Source organism: Dryobates pubescens, chromosome 21 (assembly GCF_014839835.1).
Source record: "Dryobates pubescens isolate bDryPub1 chromosome 21, bDryPub1.pri, whole genome shotgun sequence".
NCBI lineage: Eukaryota > Metazoa > Chordata > Aves > Piciformes > Picidae > Dryobates > Dryobates pubescens.
In genome coordinates, this window is record NC_071632.1 from 20575136 (window position 1) to 20593165 (window position 18030).

The 18030-nt window shown below is 59.3% G+C and overlaps 1 protein-coding gene across 1 annotated transcript in view; it reads right to left on the reverse strand.

Annotated features, from left to right (window-relative positions):
* Positions 1-2879: 2879 nt before the first annotated feature.
* Positions 2880-18030, reverse strand: part of SETD2 (SET domain containing 2, histone lysine methyltransferase) — a 53329-nt gene continuing 38178 nt past the window's right edge. Inside the window, exons 13-21 of the mRNA XM_054171239.1 lie at positions 16282-16330; positions 15837-16017; positions 11713-12391; positions 9658-9792; positions 8746-8885; positions 8248-8359; positions 4349-4429; positions 3527-3628; positions 2880-3054 (exon numbers count right to left, since the gene is read on the reverse strand). Of these exons, the coding sequence (XP_054027214.1) occupies positions 2893-3054; positions 3527-3628; positions 4349-4429; positions 8248-8359; positions 8746-8885; positions 9658-9792; positions 11713-12391; positions 15837-16017; positions 16282-16330 (1641 nt within the window). The 3' untranslated portion in view covers positions 2880-2892. The remainder of the gene's footprint in view (positions 3055-3526; positions 3629-4348; positions 4430-8247; positions 8360-8745; positions 8886-9657; positions 9793-11712; positions 12392-15836; positions 16018-16281; positions 16331-18030) is intronic.

Below are 18030 nucleotides of genomic sequence, written 5' to 3' on the forward strand. Positions count from 1 at the left end.
CAGGCTCTCCTGGCTCCCTGCCCCCCCCGGAGCGCAGCAGGGAGGTCTGTGACCCCCCCAGGCTCTCCTGGCTCCCTGCCCCCCCCGGAGCACAGCAGGGAGGTCTGTGACCCCCCCAGGCTCTCCTGGCTCCCTGCCCCCCCCGGAGCGCAGCAGGGAGGTCTGTGACCCCCCCAGGCTCTCCTGGCTCCCTGCCCCCCCCAGGAGCGCAGCAGGGAGGTCTGTGACCCCCCCAGGCTCTCCTGGCTCCCTGCCCCCCCCAGGAGCGCAGCAGGGAGGTCTGTGACCCCCCCAGGCTCTCCTGGCTCCCTGCCCCCCCGGAGCGCAGCAGGGAGGTCTGTGACCCCCCCAGGCTCTCCTGGCTCCCTGCCCCCCCCGGAGCACAGCAGGGAGGTCTGTGACCCCCCCAGGCTCTCCAGCAGGTGCCAGAAAAGAGCCTTTGTAACCCCAAAGTGCAGAGGGGCCAGGAGCTGGCTCCCCCCCCGGCCCCCAGCTCCTGGGGGATGCCTGGGGGGGGCTCCAGGAGCACCGAGGGCCAGGCCCCCCCCGGTCCAGCTGGGCCCCATGAAAGCTTCCTTCTGGGGCTGCTCAGTGAATTTTTTGTCATTTTTCTCTTTATTATGTTTTAATTTTTTTTTTCTGTTGTGGGTTTGTTTTTTTGTTGGTTTTTTTTTTTCCTTCTTCTTCTTCTTCTTTTTTTTTTTTTTTGTTTGTTGTTGGTTTTTTTTTCCTCTTTTTTTTTTCTCTTTTTTTTTTTTTTCTCCTTTTTTACATAAAAAGTTCAGTAAAAATTGGATAAAGTAAAATGATTGAAGCAGTAAAATCAAATCTTATCAACAGACGGTGCCAGGGTGGCCACCAACCGCCCCCCCACACCCTGGGACTTTGGGGGGGACAGGGGGGGGACACAGCCCTGCCCCAGGCTATTTACAGGAGAAGGGAGGGAACAGAACCAACCCCACCCCCACCCGGCCCCCACTGCCCCCAAACACCACAACAGGAGGGGAAACAAACTCAAAGGGGGAGGAAAAACCCCAACAAAAAGGAGGAGAAAGAGACCAAACGAAAGTAAGGAGGGGAAAAACCCCAAACAAAAAGGAGGAGGGGGGGAAAAAAACCAACCCAAAGCACAGAGTAAAAGGAGGAGAAATAAAGCAAAGCAAGGAGAAAGCAACCAAACAAAAAGGAGGAGAAAGAGAGCAAATGAAAGTAAGGAGGGGAAAAACCCCAAACAAAAAGGAGGACGGGGGAAAAAACCCAAACACAAAGAAAAAGGAAGAGAAATAAAGCAAAGCAAGGAGGAATCAGGCAAACAAAAAGGAGGAGAAAGAGAGCAAACAAAAATGAGGAGGAAAAGAAAGAAAAAGGAGAAAAAGCCAAAGAAAGATGAGGAGGAAAAAACAAAACTAAGGAGAAGAAACCAAAGGAGGAGGGAAAAAAGCAAACAAAACCATGGAGAAATAAACAGAAATGAGAGAGACAAAGCAAAGGGAAAGGAGGAGGGGAAAAGCCAAACAAGAGTAAGGAGGGGAAAGCACAAAGATAAAGGGGAGGGAGGAACAAAAACAACAAACAAAAAAAGGAGAAGAAAGCAAACAAACAAACAACAAAAAAAAAGGGAGGAAAAGACCAAAGTGAGATGAGGATAAAAAAATAAAATAGAGAAGGAAAAAGCAAAACAGAACAAAAATGGGGGAAAAAAAATCAGAGATGAGAAAACAAAAGGGGGGAAAAAAAAATATCAGAAATGAGGGGGAAAAAAATCAGAGGTAAAGAGGGGGAAAAAAGGAAGGGAAAAAAGGGAGGGGAAAAAGGGGGGGAAAAAAGGAAGGGAAAAAAGGAAGGGAAAAAAGGGAGGAAAAAAAGGGAGGAAAAAGGGGGGGGAAAGGGAAAACCAAATCAGAAACGAGGGAAAAAGAGGCAAAAATAAAGAGAAAAGAAGGCAAACATCAGGAGGGAAAACCCCAAGTGGTGTGTACCTCCCCCCCCCGACCCCCCCAAATTAATAATAATAATAATTAATAACAACCAAGTCCCAGAATCGTTGAACCCTTCCCAAGTGTCCCCAGGGGATCGGCACGGCCGGGGCCGGAGGCGAGGGCACAGCAAACCCCAGGGGCAACGGAGGCAGAATATTCACAGAGTATCATACAGGGCTCGGCCTGAGGGAGCTGCTGGGGGGAGGGAGGTGGTGAAGCCTGGCCTAGCGCAGCTCGGCCTGGCAACGCTTGGCCTAGCAAGCCCGGGCCTAGAAAAGCCAAGCCTAGCAAAGCCCAGCCGAAAAAAGCCTGAGCCTAGCAAAGCCCAGGTCTAGCAAAGCCTAGCTCAGCAAAATTCGGCTTAGCAAAGCCTGGGCCTAGCAGTTTGTCCTGGCCAAGCCCAGGCCTAGCCAAACGTGGGCCTAGCACAGCTCAGACCTAGCAATGCCTCGGCCTAATGAAGTGTGGCCTAGCAAAGCCCAGACCTGGCAAAGCTTAGCCTAGCAACCCCCAGGCTTAGCCAAGTCTAGGCCCGGCAAAGCCCGGTCCTAGCAAAGCTCAGGGGCAGCAAGGTTGGCCTAGTCAAACCTGGGCCTAGCAAAGTTTGACTCACCCAAACTGGGCCTAGCCAGGTGGATCTAGCAAAGGCCAAGCCTAGCAAAGCCGGGGCCTAGCCAGGTGGATCTAGCAAAGGCCAAGCCTAGCAAAGCCGGGGCCTAGCCAGGTGGATCTAGCAAAGGCCAAGCCTAGCAAAGCCGGGGCCTAGCCGAGGCCGGCTCTCCTGGCAGCACAAAGCTCCTCTGGGCCGTAGGGAACTGAGTTTATTTCTTCTCTCTGACTAAAAACCCTCCCGGGGCGGGGCCGGGGCGGGGCCGGGGCGGGCGGCGCGGGGCCGGGCCGGGGCTGCCGGAGCTCACTCCAGCTCTGTGTCCTCTTTGGGTTTGTAGATGGCCCCAAACTTCTGCATGTACTTCTTGATGTACTCCTTGGTCTTGTGCTTGACGTTCTCGTTGCACTCCAGGTCCTCGGGGGTCTTGCAGTACTTGAGCTCCTTGTTCATCACCCCGTGGGTCAGCTGGGGGGCGCCAGGGACAGCCTCAGGCCACAGCGGTCCCCACAGCTCCCACAGCCCCAGCGCCCTCCAGCTGCCTTGCTGCTGCTCTCCCAGCCCCTGCCTCCAGCGCCCGCGGGGGGCCTCTCATCCCCCAGGCACCGGCTGCTGCCCCCCAGGCATCGGCTGCTGCCCCCCAGGCACCGGCTGCTGCCCCCCAGGCATCGGCTGCTGCCCCCCAGGCACCGGCTGCTGCCCCCCAGGCACCGGCTGCTGCCCCCCAGGCATCGGCTGCTGCCCCCCAGGCACCGGCTGCTGCCCCCCAGGCACCGGCTGCTGCCCCCCAGGCATCGGCTGCTGCCCCCCAGGCACTGGCTTTTGCCCCCACCAGAGGCTAATTCTGCCCCAGAGAGGCTAATGCTCCCCCCCAGAGGCCAACCCTCCCCCAGGAGTGGCTGCCATGCCCCAGCAGTGCCAGTGCCTGCCCCGTGCTGACCTTGCGTGCCAGGTGCTTGAAGTCCTCGGTGGTGGTGATGCGCCCGGCCTTGCAGTCGGGCTTGCGGTAGGGGTTCAGGCACTGCACGATGAACTGCGACATCTGGGGGGGCACAGCACAGCTGCTCAGCCCCCTCCCCCTTCCCTGCCCATCCCCACTGCCCCCCAACCCACAGCCCACCCCAGGATGGGCACTTGCAGCCCAGAGAGCCAACCACAGCCTGGGCTGCGGCCAGAGAAGCGTGGCCAGGAGGTGACTCTCCCCCTCTGCTCCACCCTGCTGAGACCTCCCCTGGAGCTCTGGGTCCAGGTCTGGAGCCCCTCGCACAGGAAGGGTCTGCAGGTGCTGGAAGGTGTCCAGAGCAGGGCCACGAGGAGGGGCAGAGGGCTGGAGCTGCTCTGCTGTGAGCACAGACTGAGGGAGTTGGGGTTGTGCAGGCTGGAGAGGAGAAGGCTCCCAGGAGACCTCATTGTGGCCTTGCAGGATCTGCAGGGGGCTGCAGGAAAGCTGGGGAGGGACTTTGGAGGGTGTCAGGGAGGGACAGGCCTGGGGGGGATGGAGCAAGACTAGAAGTGGGGAGATTGAGATTGGCTGTGAGGAAGAAGTTGTTCCCCATGAGGGTGGTGAGAGCCTGGCACAGGCTGCCCAGGGAGGTGGTGGAAGCCTCATCCCTGGAGGTGTTTGCAGCCAGGCTGGAGGTGGCTGTGAGCAACCTGCTGCAGTGTGAGGTGTCCCTGGCCATGGCAGGGGGTTGGGGCTGGCTGAGCCTTGAGCCCTGGCAGCTGTGCTAAGCTCCCTGGGATGCAGGTGGGGCTCTCTCACCTCTTTCCTGAACACCTCCTTGCTCTTCTTGGCCAGCTCGCTCGACGTGTCCGCCTCCGCCGTCTTGGGCTTCTTGGAAGACTGGGGAAGGAGCAGCAATGGGGGGGGTTGGATGCTGCAGGGAGATCCCTGGCCCCAGCCCCATCTTGAGGGCAGCAGTCCTGCCACACAGCCCTGCTTGCCACCTTGCTCCCAGGCAGCTTCCCAACTCAGCCCTGGTGAGCTTCCACTTCAGTCCTGCTGACCTGCCCGGCCCAGTCAGCCCTGCTGAGCTTCCAGCCTGCTCCCCCTTGTCTTCCCAGCTCACTCCTGCGACCCTCCCGGCCCAGTCAGCCCTGCTGAGCTTCCAGCCTGCTCCCCCTTGTCTTCCCAGCTCACTCCTGTGACCCTCCCAGCCCAGTCAGCCCTGCTGAGCTTCCAGCCTGCTCCCCCTTGTCTTCCCAGCTCACTCCTGCGACCCTCCCAGCCCAGTCAGCCCTGCTGAGCTTCCAGCCTGCTCCCCCTTGTCTTCCCAGCTCACTCCTGCGACCCTCCCAGCCCAGTCAGTCCTGCTGAGCTTCCCAACCTGGTGAGCTTCCAGCCTGCTCTCAGTGAGCTTCCAGCCTGCTCCCCAGCCCAGTCCCATTTAAGCTTCATTGTCTGCTCTCAGTGAGCTTCCCAGGCCAGTCCTGGGATGAGCTTCCCAGCCCAATCCAAGGGACACCACTTCCCAGCTCGCTCCCAGCTCGCTTCCAGCACAGCACCTGTCACACCCTTCCCACTCTGATCCCAGGAAGCTTTCCAGCTCCGTGCTGGTGTGCTCCCCAGGCCTGTCCTGGGGGTCCTGGGGAGCTTCCCAGCCCAGTGCAGGCATGCTTCCCAGCCTGATCCAGGCACTCTTCCCAGCCCAGTCCCAGGGAGCTTCCCAGCCCAACCCTGGCATGCTCCCCACCCCGAATCAGGCACTGCCCAGCCTGATCCCAGTCTGATCCCAGCACACTGGGAATGCACTTCCCAGCCCAGTTCCAGCCTGATCCCAGCACACTTCCCAGCACACTCCAGCCACGCTGCTGTGCTGGGAGCACAGCCCCCAGGGGGACACAGGGACTGCTCCTTGCTCCTCTTTTTAGGGACAGAAAAGCTGGGGAAGGGTGGGAACTGGTCCTGTGGGAGCTCCTCTTCAGCTGCAGACACTTGGGGGAGGATGAAGTGGATCTGATGGGAATTTCTGGCAGTTTCCCTGAGGATGAGGAGGTTTTATTGCCCAGGGCTGTCCCGAGGGAGCTGCTGGCCACAGATCAAAGCTTGCCACTCCCTGCCCACTGCTGGCTGCAGACATCAAAGGGCTGCTGATGGGGAGCAGATGGCTCCCAGCTGGCTCCCAGCAAGGAGGAGTCACCAAGCCCTGCCACCTTCGGTCACCAAGCCCTCCTCCATCACCAAGCCCTCCTCCATCACCAAGCCCTCCTCCATCACCGAGCCCTCCTCCATCACCGAGCCCTCCTCCATCACCGAGCCCTCCTCCATCACCGAGCCCTCCTCCATCACCAAGCCCTCCTCCATCACCGAGCCCTCCTCCATCACCAAGCCCTCCTCCATCACCAAGCCCTCCTCCATCACCAAGCCCTCCTCCATCACCGAGCCCTCCTCCATCACCAAGCCCTCCTCCATCACCAAGCCCTCCTCCATCACCAAGCCCTCCTCCATCACCGAGCCCTCCTCCATCACCAAGCCCTCCTCCATCACCGAGCCCTCCTCCATCACCGAGCCCTCCTCCATCACCAAGCCCCCTTCCATCACCGAGCCCTCCTCCATCACCAAGCCCCCTTCCATCACCAAGCCCTCCTCCATCACCAAGCCCTCCTCCATCACTGAGCCCTCCTCCATCACCAAGCCCTCCTCCATCACCGAGCCCTCCTCCATCACCAAGCCCTCCTCCATCACCAAGCCCTCCTCCATCACCAAGCCCTCTTCCATCACTGAGCCCTCCATCACTGATCCCTCCATCACCAAGCCCTCCTCCATCACCAAGCCCCCCTCCATCACCAAGCCCTTCTGGACATCACCAAGTAAAGGGACAGAGGGAGTGTGGCTTCCCCTCCTGTGCCTTTCCATCAGGGCCAGCACAGCACCTGTGAGCCCCAGGCGAGCTCAGCCACTGCTGCCAGCAGCCTCGGTGCCACTGGAGCTGGGAGGGTGTCAAGAAGGGAGCAGATGATGCTCAGAGGAGTGGAGAAGGGAAGAAAAAAGACATTTCAGTGGAACAAGTGGTGGCCCAGGGCCACAGGACACCAGGAATAGCAGCAGCAGCTGCTGGAGATGCTGGTGGCTTTAATCCCTCTTGGAGAAGGTGCAGGGTGGGGAGGAGGGTAAAAAAATCCAAGGAATGTGGCTGGAATTTGAGGGTGGAGGCAGTGGGGAGGGAGCTATGACCATGGGGGAAATTATTGCCATGAGTGGGAAAAACCCAACCTGCAGGTGATCCTGGCCCAGAAGAGGAAGATGGAAAGCTCTGAAGTGAGAGAGTGAGAGGCAGCTGCCTGTGAGGTCAGCCAAAGCTGCAAGGCTGTGTCCATTCAGGAGCTGCAAGCACCTCTGAGACACAGTCCCAGCAGGGAGGGGCTGGAAGGGAGCTCTGAGGATCCCCCAGCCCCAGCCCTGCTCCAGCAGGGCACCCACAGCACAGTGCCCAGGAGACTCCACAGCCTCTCTGGGCAGCCTGGGACAGGCCTCCAGCACCCTCACAACAAACAACTTTCTCCTCCTGCTCAGGTGGAACCTCCTGGGCTCCAGTCTGTGCCCTCTGCCCCTTGTGCTGTCCCTGGGCACCACTGAGCAGAGCCTGGCCCCAGCCTCTTGCCCCCCAGGCTGCCTTCAGCTCTTGCTGAGCATTGCTCAGCTGCCCTCTGGGGCTGCTCTTCTGCAGGCTCTCAGCCCCAGGGCTCTCAGCCTTTGCTGCTCCCAGAGCTGCTCCAGGCCCCTCAGCAGCTTCCCAGCCTGCCCTGGACTCCCTCCAGCAGTTCTCTGTCTCTCTTGACTGGGGAGAGCCCAGAACTGGACCCAGGACTCCAGATGTGGTCTGAGGAGACAGCAGTGGCAGAGTAGACAGGGAGGAGAACCTCCCCTGACCTGCTGGCCACAATATTCTTTATGCCCCCCAGGAGACTATTGGGAGCCACAGCAGCAAGTCCCTCCCTAGGGACACAGTTTATGGCTGTCCCAGCTTAACAAAACCTCATCTTAAAGCCTGAAGAGAAGCTCTGCCTGATACCCAGGTCCTCATTCAACAACAACCTGCAGCCCAAGCCCAGAAGCAAGTGCAGATGAACCAGGTTCAACCCAGGACAAAGCCTTCCCATGGAGGCAGGAAGCAGGGGCATGAGGAGCATTTGCTGTTCTTCCAGCCTGACTCATCTGCAGCAATCACAAAGCTGCCTGAGGTATTTCTGGTGCTTTGCTGAGCACAAGGAAGTCTCAGCCAACAACAAGGTCACTGTGTGCTGCCCAACCCAGCCAGCCCCAGTGAGCCCAGCACAACCCTGTGACCAGAAATCCTCTCCCTGCTGTGACTGGCTGCTCCTCTGCCTGCTGATGCTCCCAGATGACCAGAAGATGCCAGCAGGGTAGGTGTGATGCCAATCCAGGGCCAAAACTGTCTCATGAGGGAGTAATGTGGTAGACTTGGGCTGAAGGAGATGCTCCAAGGCTTGGGAGATCCCAGCAGCAGCTGGGAAAGGTGAGGGCAGCAAAGTGGGATGCTCCTGGATGTTGTGGAGGAGATTCCCACCTGGCAGCAGGCTGGTGCCCTCTGGGATGCTGCTCTCCAGGCTGGGTGTGGGCACCAGACACATTTGGGGGGGTTCAGCTCTGCTGCCCAGGAGGTGCTGTGGTTGAGGCTCCCTTCTCAGCCCCACACCTACCTTCATGGGGTTTTCATCGTATGTTGGGGTCCCCAGGTCCATCTCAGCTTCGTGTTCAAGGCTGGCATCATCCCCTGGGCTGTCCCAGGTTGGAGGGTCCCACTGGGTTTGCCTAGAGGAAGACAGAGAAACCATCCTCACCCTCTTCAAAGCAACCAGTACCAGGTTATCAATTGTCCTTTCCACTGGTTATCAACTGTCCTTTCCTGTCTGCATCAGCCCTGGAGGCTCAGAACAGTTTGGAAGAGCCCAACCATGAAGCCAGCACTGCCAGGGCCCCACGAAGCCATGGCCCTCAGCACCACAGCTCCAGGGCTTTTGGCTCAATCCCCAAGCCACATTTATGAGGGCAGAGGAAAGGCTTGGAGCCACCTCAGCCTCCCAGCCAGCCAGCAGCACCTCACTGGGTGCCCAAGGAGAGCTGAACATCCACTTCTCCTCCAGCCACTTCCTTCACTGGAGGCCTCCCTGCCAGGCTCAGCTGGGGCCCACACTCACCTGGTTACCACATGGTAGTAGTAGATCTTCCCCTCTGGGTCTCTGGCTGTTTTCCAGTTGGGAGGCAGGACAATGGTTTTGGGTTTTGGAGGGGATGGTGGAGGCAAGTCCAGGAGGTTGTTGGTGACCACAAGCTCTGGCTGAAAACAGCACAAAGAGGGTGAAGATGGGAGGGGCTGGTGGTGGGGATCAGAGCAGCTCCTTCCCCCATGACAAAGGCTTTGCTGAAGGTAAAGAGGACATCAGTGCTGGCCCCAGGAGGGATGAGGACAGTCTCTCTCCCTAGCTCTTCATCAGATGCACCAAGCACCCACTCAAAACCACCCTGAGCTCTTCATGCAGCCACTTTGCCACCCAGGTGCTTCAGTCCTCCATGGTGGATGGGCTTCAAGGGGTCAGAGCAGGTCATGCAGCTGCCCTGTGCCCTCCCCTCCACACAGAGAGCCACAGAATCAGCCAGGCTGGAAAACACCTTTAGGCTCACGGAGTCCAACCACTGCCACAGCACTGCCAGGGCAGCACCAACCATGGCCCTCAGCACCACCTCTCCAGGGCCCTGAAACCCCTCCTGAGATGGGGACTCCACCACTGCCCTGGGCAGCCTGGGACAGGCCTTGGCAACCCTTAAGGGGAAGAAATTGTCCCTCATGTCCAACCTAAACCTTCCCTGGGGCAGCTTGGAGCCATTCCTTCTTGTCTTATCACAACAAAATCTGGGCTCAAACCCCCCCCACAATGTGTCTGGTGCCCACAGGCAGGCTGGAGAGCAGCACCTCCAAGGGTACCAGCATGCTGCCTCCACCTGGTACCACCACCACCTCCCCAGGATGCAGAAGGCACAAGGAATGACCAAAGCCCCAAGCAGCTGCAGAGCAAATGCTCCCCATCCCCTCAGCCCCATGGAGACCATACCTGCTGGATGGGCTGAGGCTGGCCAGCTGCAACAATGGTGGTCACTGCTGTTGGGGGCTGCACTATGACTCCCTGTGGATGAGCTGTGTAGATCTGCTGGCCCTGGATGTACTGCAGACCTGGCTGGGCATAACTCTGAAACAGGGCATGGAGAAGCACGACAAAATCACCCAAAGGCACCCAAAACTGGCCTCTCTGCCATGGCAGGGCTTGTAGGATTGCCTGTGTCCTGCTTTTAGGTAGGACTAGAGGCTGGCAAGAAGCTCAGCAGCAGTGCTCTTGTTAATGAGGGCAAAGCAGGAGGAGATGGCCCTTCAGCATGGTCATTAGGAGCTCCAGCAATCACAGGGGCTGGAAGGGATCTCTGCAGCTCACCCAGTCCAAACCCCCTTGGCTCCAGCAGGGCACCCACAGCACAGTGCCCAGGAGCACAATGCCCAGGGGGGGTTGGAAGCTCTCCACACCAGGAGACTCCACAGCCTCTCTGGGCAGCCTCACACCAAAGGTCTCTCCTCGTGTTCAGGACATCAGGCTGAGCCTGATGGGGCCACTGAGGGCAGAGAGAACAGCTGAAGGAGGTTGATCTGTTGGGGGTTCTGTGGTTGAGGTAAAGCCACACAAGAGCTGTGAGCTGCAGACCCTGCCTCCAAAAGTCAGCAGAGGGCAAGCTCTCACCTCTGGGCCTGACTTGGCCAGTGCCAGGGGAAGCTCTCACCCAAACAGATCCCTTGGCCAGAATCAGCCATCAGAAACCCCCAACAGAACTTCCAGCAGTTCTTTCCAGGGAGGGTGCTGAGGCACTGGGACAGGTTGCCCAGGAAGGCTGTGGATTCACAAGGCCAGGCTGGATGAGGCCTTGAGCAACCTGGTCTCGTGTGAGGCATCCCTGCCCACAGCAGCAGGGTTGGAACTGGATGACCTTGAAGGTCCCTTCCAACCCAAACCATGCTGTGAGCCTGGGAACACATTAAACCATCTCCAGCAAGCAGGAGGTGTGGTGGCTGCACATGGAAGCATTCTGCTCTGACTCCTGGCTGAGGAACTCCCTGAGAAGTGCAGAGAACCACAGGATGTCAGGGGCTGGAGGGGAGCTCCAGAGCTCACCCAGCCCAAGCCCCTGCCGGAGCACAGCCAGGCAGGTCCTGAGTACCTCCAGAGAGGGAGACTCCACACCCCCCCTGGGCAGCCTGCTCCAGGGCTCTCTCATCCTCCTCCTGCTTCCATGGAGCTTCCTCTGCCTCAGCTTCCCCCACTGCCCCTTGTGCCCCTTGGGCATCCCCCAGCAGAGCCTGGCCCCAGCCTCTGGGCGCTCCCCCTGCACAGCTTTATCAGCAGCAAGGAGGTCACCCTCAGGCTGCTCCTCTCCAAGCTGCAGAGCCCTCAGCTCAGCATCCCTGGAGGTGTTCAAGAAAGGCCTGGATGAGGCACTTGGTGCCACGGTGTGGCTGATCAGTTAGGGCTGGGTGATTGGTTGGACTTGATGATCATAGAATCATAGAATCAATCAGGTTGGAAAAGACCTCAGAGATCATCAGGTCCAAGCTGTCACCCAGCACCTCCTGGCAACTAAACCATGGCTCCAAGTGCCTCATCCAATCCCCTCTTGAACACCTCCAGGGATGGGGACTCCACCACCTCCCTGGGCAGCACATTCCTGTGGCCAATCTCTCTATGAAGAACTTTCTCCTCACCTCCAGCCTGAACCTCCCCTGGCACAGCTTGAGACTGTGTCCTCTTGTTCTGGTGCTGGTTGCCTGGGAGAAGAGACCAACCCCCACCTGGCTACAACCTCCCTTCAGGGAGTTGCAGAGAGCAAGAAGGTCTCCCCTGAGCCTCCTCTTCTGCAGGCTAAGCAACCCCAGCTCCCTCAGCCTCTCCTCCCAGGGCTGTGCTGCAGACCCCTCCCCAGCCTCCTCGCCCTTCCCTGGACACCTTCAGGTCTCTCCATGTCCTTAAACTGAGGGCCCAGGAGTGGCCCCGGACTGCAGGCGTGGCCTGAGCAGGGCTGAGCAGAGGGCAGCCCTGCTGCGCGCGCGGCGGGCGCCGGGCCGTTACCTGCACGATGGGAGCGGTGCCCTGCGAGTAGGGCGACGTCACCCCATAGACAGTCTGGCAGGTCTGGCCCTGGTAGTAGATGGCCGGCTGGGACTGGGCCGGGGAGTACTGCTGCTGGACGGCCACGGGCTGCTGGCCGGACTCCCAGACGCCGTAGCCCTGGCTCTGCGCCGCGCCCGGCGCGGCCACGGGCAGCACGGCCACGCCGGGCTCCTGGTGCACCGCGGCGGCCTCGCCCTGCGCCACGTACTGCGGGGCCGTCACCTCCAGCGGCGCCGCCACGTGCTGCACCACCGGCACCGCCGGCGGCGCGCCCAGCGCGGGCTCCACGCCGTGCCCCGCCAGGCCCTGGGGGTGCTCGTAGGCCGCGGGGGAGCACATGGAGTCCATGCTGGGGGTGGGCAGCAGCACCTTGCCGGCGTTGGGGTTGCTGGGGTCCACGTAGGCCTGCATGGGGTAGCCGGGGGGGTAGCCGATGAAGCCGTGGTGGGAGGCGCCGTAGCCCAGGGAGTCGTAGGGCAGGGGGGAGGCCATGCCCAGGCTCTGGAGCTGCTGCTGCTGCTTCTGGGCTTCCCGCTGCGCCACCTCCTGCTCGAAGAGCTTGCGGCGCTCCTCGGTGCTCAGCTTGTTGCGGTCCTTGGGCCGCACCTTCTTCTTGGAGGAGGCCGGCGTGTCGTACCTGCGGGGGACAGGCCAGGCAGGGCCGGGTCACACCTCAGCCCCCCGCCGCGGGGACCCCGGCACGCCTGCCGCGGCTCCGGCGCCCCCGACCGCCAGCACGGCGGCTCCCGGGGAGCAGGAGCCCCACAGGCCCTGCTCCTCCGGGGCAAGGAGCTGGGCAGCCAGCCAGGGAACCACTGGAGAGGCTCTGAAGCTGCTGAGGGGCCTGCAGCAGCTCTGGAAGCAGCCAAGGCTGAGAGCCCTGGGGCTGAGAGCCTGCAGAAGAGCAGCCCCAGAGGGCAGCTGAGCAATGCTCAGCAGGAGCTGAAGGCAGCCTGGGGGGCAAGAGGCTGGGGCCAGGCTCTGCTGAGTGGTGCCCAGGGACAGCACAAGGGGCAGAGGGCACAGACTGGAGCCCAGGAGGTTCCACCTGAACAGGAGAGGAGAAACTCCTTTGGTGTGAGGGTGCTGGTCTCTCTTCCCTGGCATCAGAGGACAGAATGAGAGGAAGTGGCCTGAAATTGTGCCAGGGGAGGTTTAGTTTGGAGGTTATGGAAAATGCCTTTGCTGCCAGAGTGGTCAGGGGCTGGCACAGGCTGCCCAGGGAGGCAGGGAGTGCCCATGCCTGGGGGTGCTCCAGAACCGTGTGGCCACAGCGCCTGGGGCCATGGCTTGATGGCCATGGCGGTGTTGGGTTGATGCTTGGACTGGGTGCTCTTAGAGGGCTCTTCCAACCCAAATTATTCTGTGCCTCTCTCTCTTCACCTGCCAGCCCAGGACAGCTCAGCCATGAGGAGAACCTCTCACTCCCTTAGCCAGGGAGCTCCCCAGGCCTGGCAGAGCTGCTGGCTCTGCAGCCGTGACAGAGAAGAGGGAGAATTGCAAACAGCTCCCTTCTGCCTGCAGCCCAAACTCTTCCCCACACCACAGAGCCAGCTTACAAAGCCCTGCAGTGTGGCTGGGTGCCTTTCATTCCCTTTATTTATTTATTTCCTGGGGGGGACACCCCTTTCCACCCATCCCCAGCCCTGGAGCAGCTGGGGAGATTCTTCCAAGGAGTTAAAGAAGTGGAGGGGGGGGAGGAAAAACCTGAAACAAACCCAAGCAACCCCAAAAACCCAACCCCCAAAGCCTGAGGAGGTTGCTCAGAGCCCAACCACAGCATGCTGGGAGATCAAAGGTGGCTATCCTGAGAAGTTATGAGCGTGGTTAAAGCTGGGACTAAAAGGGAAAATGCTTCACAGCCCTAAAGGGAAAGAGCTCTGCACAGCATCCTGGCTGCCCCTGCAGCCCTCCCCTGCACCTCGGTGGCTGCCAGTTAGGTATCAAAAGCACACTGCTGCCACCAGAGCCCCCTCAGCTGTCCCCTCCCGCTCCCAGAGGAGCTGCAAGGAGCTGCTAATGAGAACCTCATTGCCGTGAGGAGTTTAATTGCAGTCATTAAAGCGTTTCCTGCTGCTGCCTGCAGAGCTTACAGCAGAGGCAGCCAGCGTGGAAGGATGGGCAGCAGGGGAGCCTTGGGGGGCTTGGTGCAGAGCAAGCCACTGAGGATCTTCTCTTTGCTCTGCTCCTCTCTCCACCTATCTCATTGCCTTATGGGGGACAAACAGAGTGGGGACAGCACCCCCAAGAACCACGGCATGGTGAGGGTTGGAAGGGACCTCTGGGCAACATCCAGTCCAAGCCCCCTGCTAAAGCAGGGCACCCACAACAGCTTGCCCAGGAGCACAGCATCCAGGGGGGTTGGAAGCTCTCCACACAAGGAGACTCCACAGCCTCTCTGGGCAGCCTGGGACAGGCCTCACATCAAAGTTTCTCCTCCTGTTCAGAGGGAACCTCCTGGGTTCCAGTTTGTGTCTGTTGCCCCTCTAAAGGAGGGTGGAAGGAGAAGGCTGCCAGCACCCCTGCTCTTCCTACATGCTCACCAACAAGAGCATGGCCACAGGAAGGAAAAGCCAGAGCAGGCAACTCCTTACCCACCAGAGAGCCTTTGGTGTTTCAAATGACACCAAACCCACCCTGCTTCTTCCAGCCTTCCTCCTCTCTCTCACACAACCACCGTGACCCAGGTCCACTTGGTGATGCTTCCATCCTCCAGCTGATCCATCCCACTGGTGGAGGCTTAGCACACCCACCAGTACAGGCTAACCCCAAACCAGTCCAGGCTTACCCCACACCAGCACAGACTCCCATCCCAGCTGCACAGATTTACACCCTATTCTTTACCCTCCTGTTGTAAACTCTCCCAGAGCAGCTCCACACCAGGACAAGAGTTGCCTCCTCTGGCTGCCTCCCCACCCATTGTTCCCTCATTACTAAGTGGCTTCAGATCCTGCTTAAGAGGGACAACAGAACTTCTTTAGAGGACATTCCTCGGTGTTCTTGGCCTTCACCATGACCTGAAGGCTCCCTAAAAGACAAGCCATGAAATATTTTCCTTCTCTGACTGAAGAAGCAACATTTGAGGGAGGAAAATGGGCATCTGGTAGGGAGCAGCCACTGATTCATGTGCTGCATGGACCAGCCTGGCCACCACCATCACCTCTGGTACCTCTCCATCCTTGGGAGGGTTTGGATGTAGTCCTGGGACGTTGGGAAATGCCCCTGGGAGCTGCTGCAAGGTCTGAATCTAGAACAGTTTGGGTAGGATCCACAGGACTGTCCAATTGTGTGGGTCTGAGGAGAAGAGCCCAAGCCCCACCTGGCTCCAGCCTCCTTTCAGGGAGCTGCGGAGAGCCAGAAGCTCTCTCCTCAGCTGCTGCTCACCAGCCCTGTTCCTCAGCTTTGTTGCCCTTCTCTGGACACACTACAGCCCTTCACTTTTGGAAGTGAGGGGCCCAAAACTGACCCCAGGGTTTGAGGTGTGGCCTCACCAGGGCCCAGGTCAAGGGGGATGATCCCTGCTCTGCTCCTGCTGGCTGCACCACTGCTGATCCAAGCCAGGATGCTTAGGAGGGCTACATCCCTCCTTCCTGTGTGAGAGCAGGACACAGCCTCCCCTGTCACTGTGCTCCCAGAGAGGGTGGTGAGACTCTGGAACAGGCTGCCCAGGGAGGCTGTGGATGCTGCCCCCCTGGAGGTGTTCCAGGACAGGTTGGATGAGGCCCTGAGCAGCCAGGGCTGCTGGGAGGTGTCCCTGCCCACGGCAGGGGGATTAGAACTGGATGATCTTTAAGCTCCAACCCAGACCTCTCTATGATTCCATGATGTAATTCCCAAAGTGTGCCTGGAGATGAAGGTGCAGGGATGTGAAGGTGTGGAAGCTCCCAGAGTGAAGAGGCCACCTCAAAGCAAGGACCCCCCCAGCTCTGCCCAGGGAAAGCCTCTCCCAGGTCCTGCTCCCCCCCTGGCTGCTCTCCAAGCTCACCAGGACCATTTTTCCCAGCATTACCACCCAGGACAAGAGCAGAGCCAAGACTCCCAGCCCAGGGCCAGCTGCTCAGCCCTGCAGCAGCAGCACTTGCCTGTCCTCTGGCCTCTTGGTTCCTCGCTCGTAGGCGGAGGCCGGGGGCGAGAGGGAATCTCTCCTCCTCTTCTTCTCCTTGCTCTGGCTCTGCCGCTCAGGGTCCCGCTCCCTGCTCAGGGGGGGGTTCTTTGGAGTAGGGGTCTGATCCCTGTGGCCAGCTGCCTCTCTCCCACTGGTGGCTGGTGGGGAAAGCAGGTCAGAAAGAGAGAGTTTTGATCGTTGAGCCTCCTGGGAGCTGCCCCCCTGCAGCTTCAGTGCCTTCGGTAGGCCGACAGAGCTTTCAGGCAAGCAAGTTATGGGAGGCTCCACATCAGCCTCCTTTTCCATCACCCACTGCTTGGGGTCTCCCCCCTCCCTGTTCAGCAGGAGCAGGAATGCTGAGGTATGAAGGCAGAGCATCTCCAAAGTGGGTAAGGGAAGTGGGAGAAACACAAACTACCTACCAGTGCTCTCCTTCTCTGCTTGGCTCTTCTTGGGGATGCGATACACCTCCTGCAAGGCAAGGCACAGGCAGGGCTCAGACTCCCAGCTGCTCAGGAGGACAAGCCCAGCACCTACAGAGCTTCAAGGATCACAACATGGTGATAAGAACTCAACCTTTCCATCAGAACCTCAGCAAAACAAACAGGAAGGCTCTGGGGTTAGGGAAGCCCTGGAGCTGCCTCTGCTCAGCATTCGGTGTCTGAGGACTGCAGGAGGCTGGGGGAGGTTGGGGGGCTTCTGATACCAAAGGCTGCTCACTGCCCCCTGGCAAACAGGGCTGAGCATGGCCCTCTGTAAAACAATGCTGTGATGTGTCTGTCCACCAGCAGCACCTCAAAGCCTTCATGGTCTTCAGCCAGCCCTGTGTGGAGCTGGAGCTGTCCCTCCAGCCCCCAGCATGGTGCAGCTCTGGGAGTGGGGAGTCACAGACACAGGGAATGGTTTGGGTGAGAAGGGAACTTCACAGCTCCTCAGGGCAAGCCCCTTGCAGCCAGCAGGGACACCTGCAACTGGAGCAGGCTCTTCAAAGTCCCATCCAGCCTGACCTGGAAGATCATAAAATTCAACCCTGACCCCAGCCCTGCCAGGGCACCACCAACCATGGCCCTCAGCACCACAGCCCCAAGGCTCTGACCCCTCCAGGGCTGGGGACTGCACCACTGCCCTGGGCAGCCTGGGCCAGGCCTGGATACCCATCAAGGGGAAGAAACTGCCCTTCATGTCCAGTCCAACACAGGACATCAGAGAACCCTGAGGAAAATGAGCATCTCCCAGGTCTGAGGAAACTCCTTAGACCAAGCACTTAATGAAGGCTGCTGAGATCAGCTACCAGTGCTCACCACCCCTGCCCCTGCAGCTGCCAGCTCCATGCCCTGCTTTTCATCCAGCTCTGGAGCCCTCAGCACAGGCAGGGACCTGCTGCAGCAGGGCCAGGGGAGGCCACAGCAGTGCTGGCAGGGCTGGAAGCCCTCTGCTGGGAGCCAGGCTGAGAGAGTTGGGCTTGGGCAGCATGGAGAGGAGAAGGCTGCAGGGAGAGCTTCTGGAGGCCTTCAGTGCTTCAAGGGCTGAGCAGAGAGCTGGGGACAGAGTTTGGAGCAGGGATCCTGCTGGGACAGGACAAGGGCTGGTGGTTTGAGCTGAGAGAGGGAGGTTCAGACTGGGGAGAAGGGAGAGATCTTTTGTAGCATGAGGGTGGCGAGAGCCTGTCCCAGGCTGCCCAGAGAGCTGGGAGCTGCCCCCTGCCTGGCACCACTTTTGGGGCTCCACTTTGACTCTCAACCTTCTCTCCTGTCCACTTGCTACATAAAACCTTGGGGTGCTCAGGGTGGATGGAAATTCCTTGCCTGCTGTCTCCCCTGGGCAGCAGATTGCCTCACTCCTGAGCAATGTGCCCACCTCCAGCCCTGGAGTTAATGAGAGAAGCCAGGTTTGAAAGCTCCAATTTTATTGTGTTAGGGGGGAAAAAAACAACAAATCCAAGTCCCTGCCCCCTGGGCTCAGAAAATTAATTCCTTTCAGCAGAGGAAAATGGAAGAAAGCCTCTGGTGGGCTGGTCACAAGACAAAACCACTTCAAAAGTGCTGCTGAAGGTTAAAAAAAGCACCAAAAAAACCCCAAAGGGGGCTGGGGATTCTGGCCAAGGGTTTTATTTCCCTCCATACTTATTCAGCTTTTTGGTGGAGCCTGAGCACAGCACAGCAGCCCTGGAG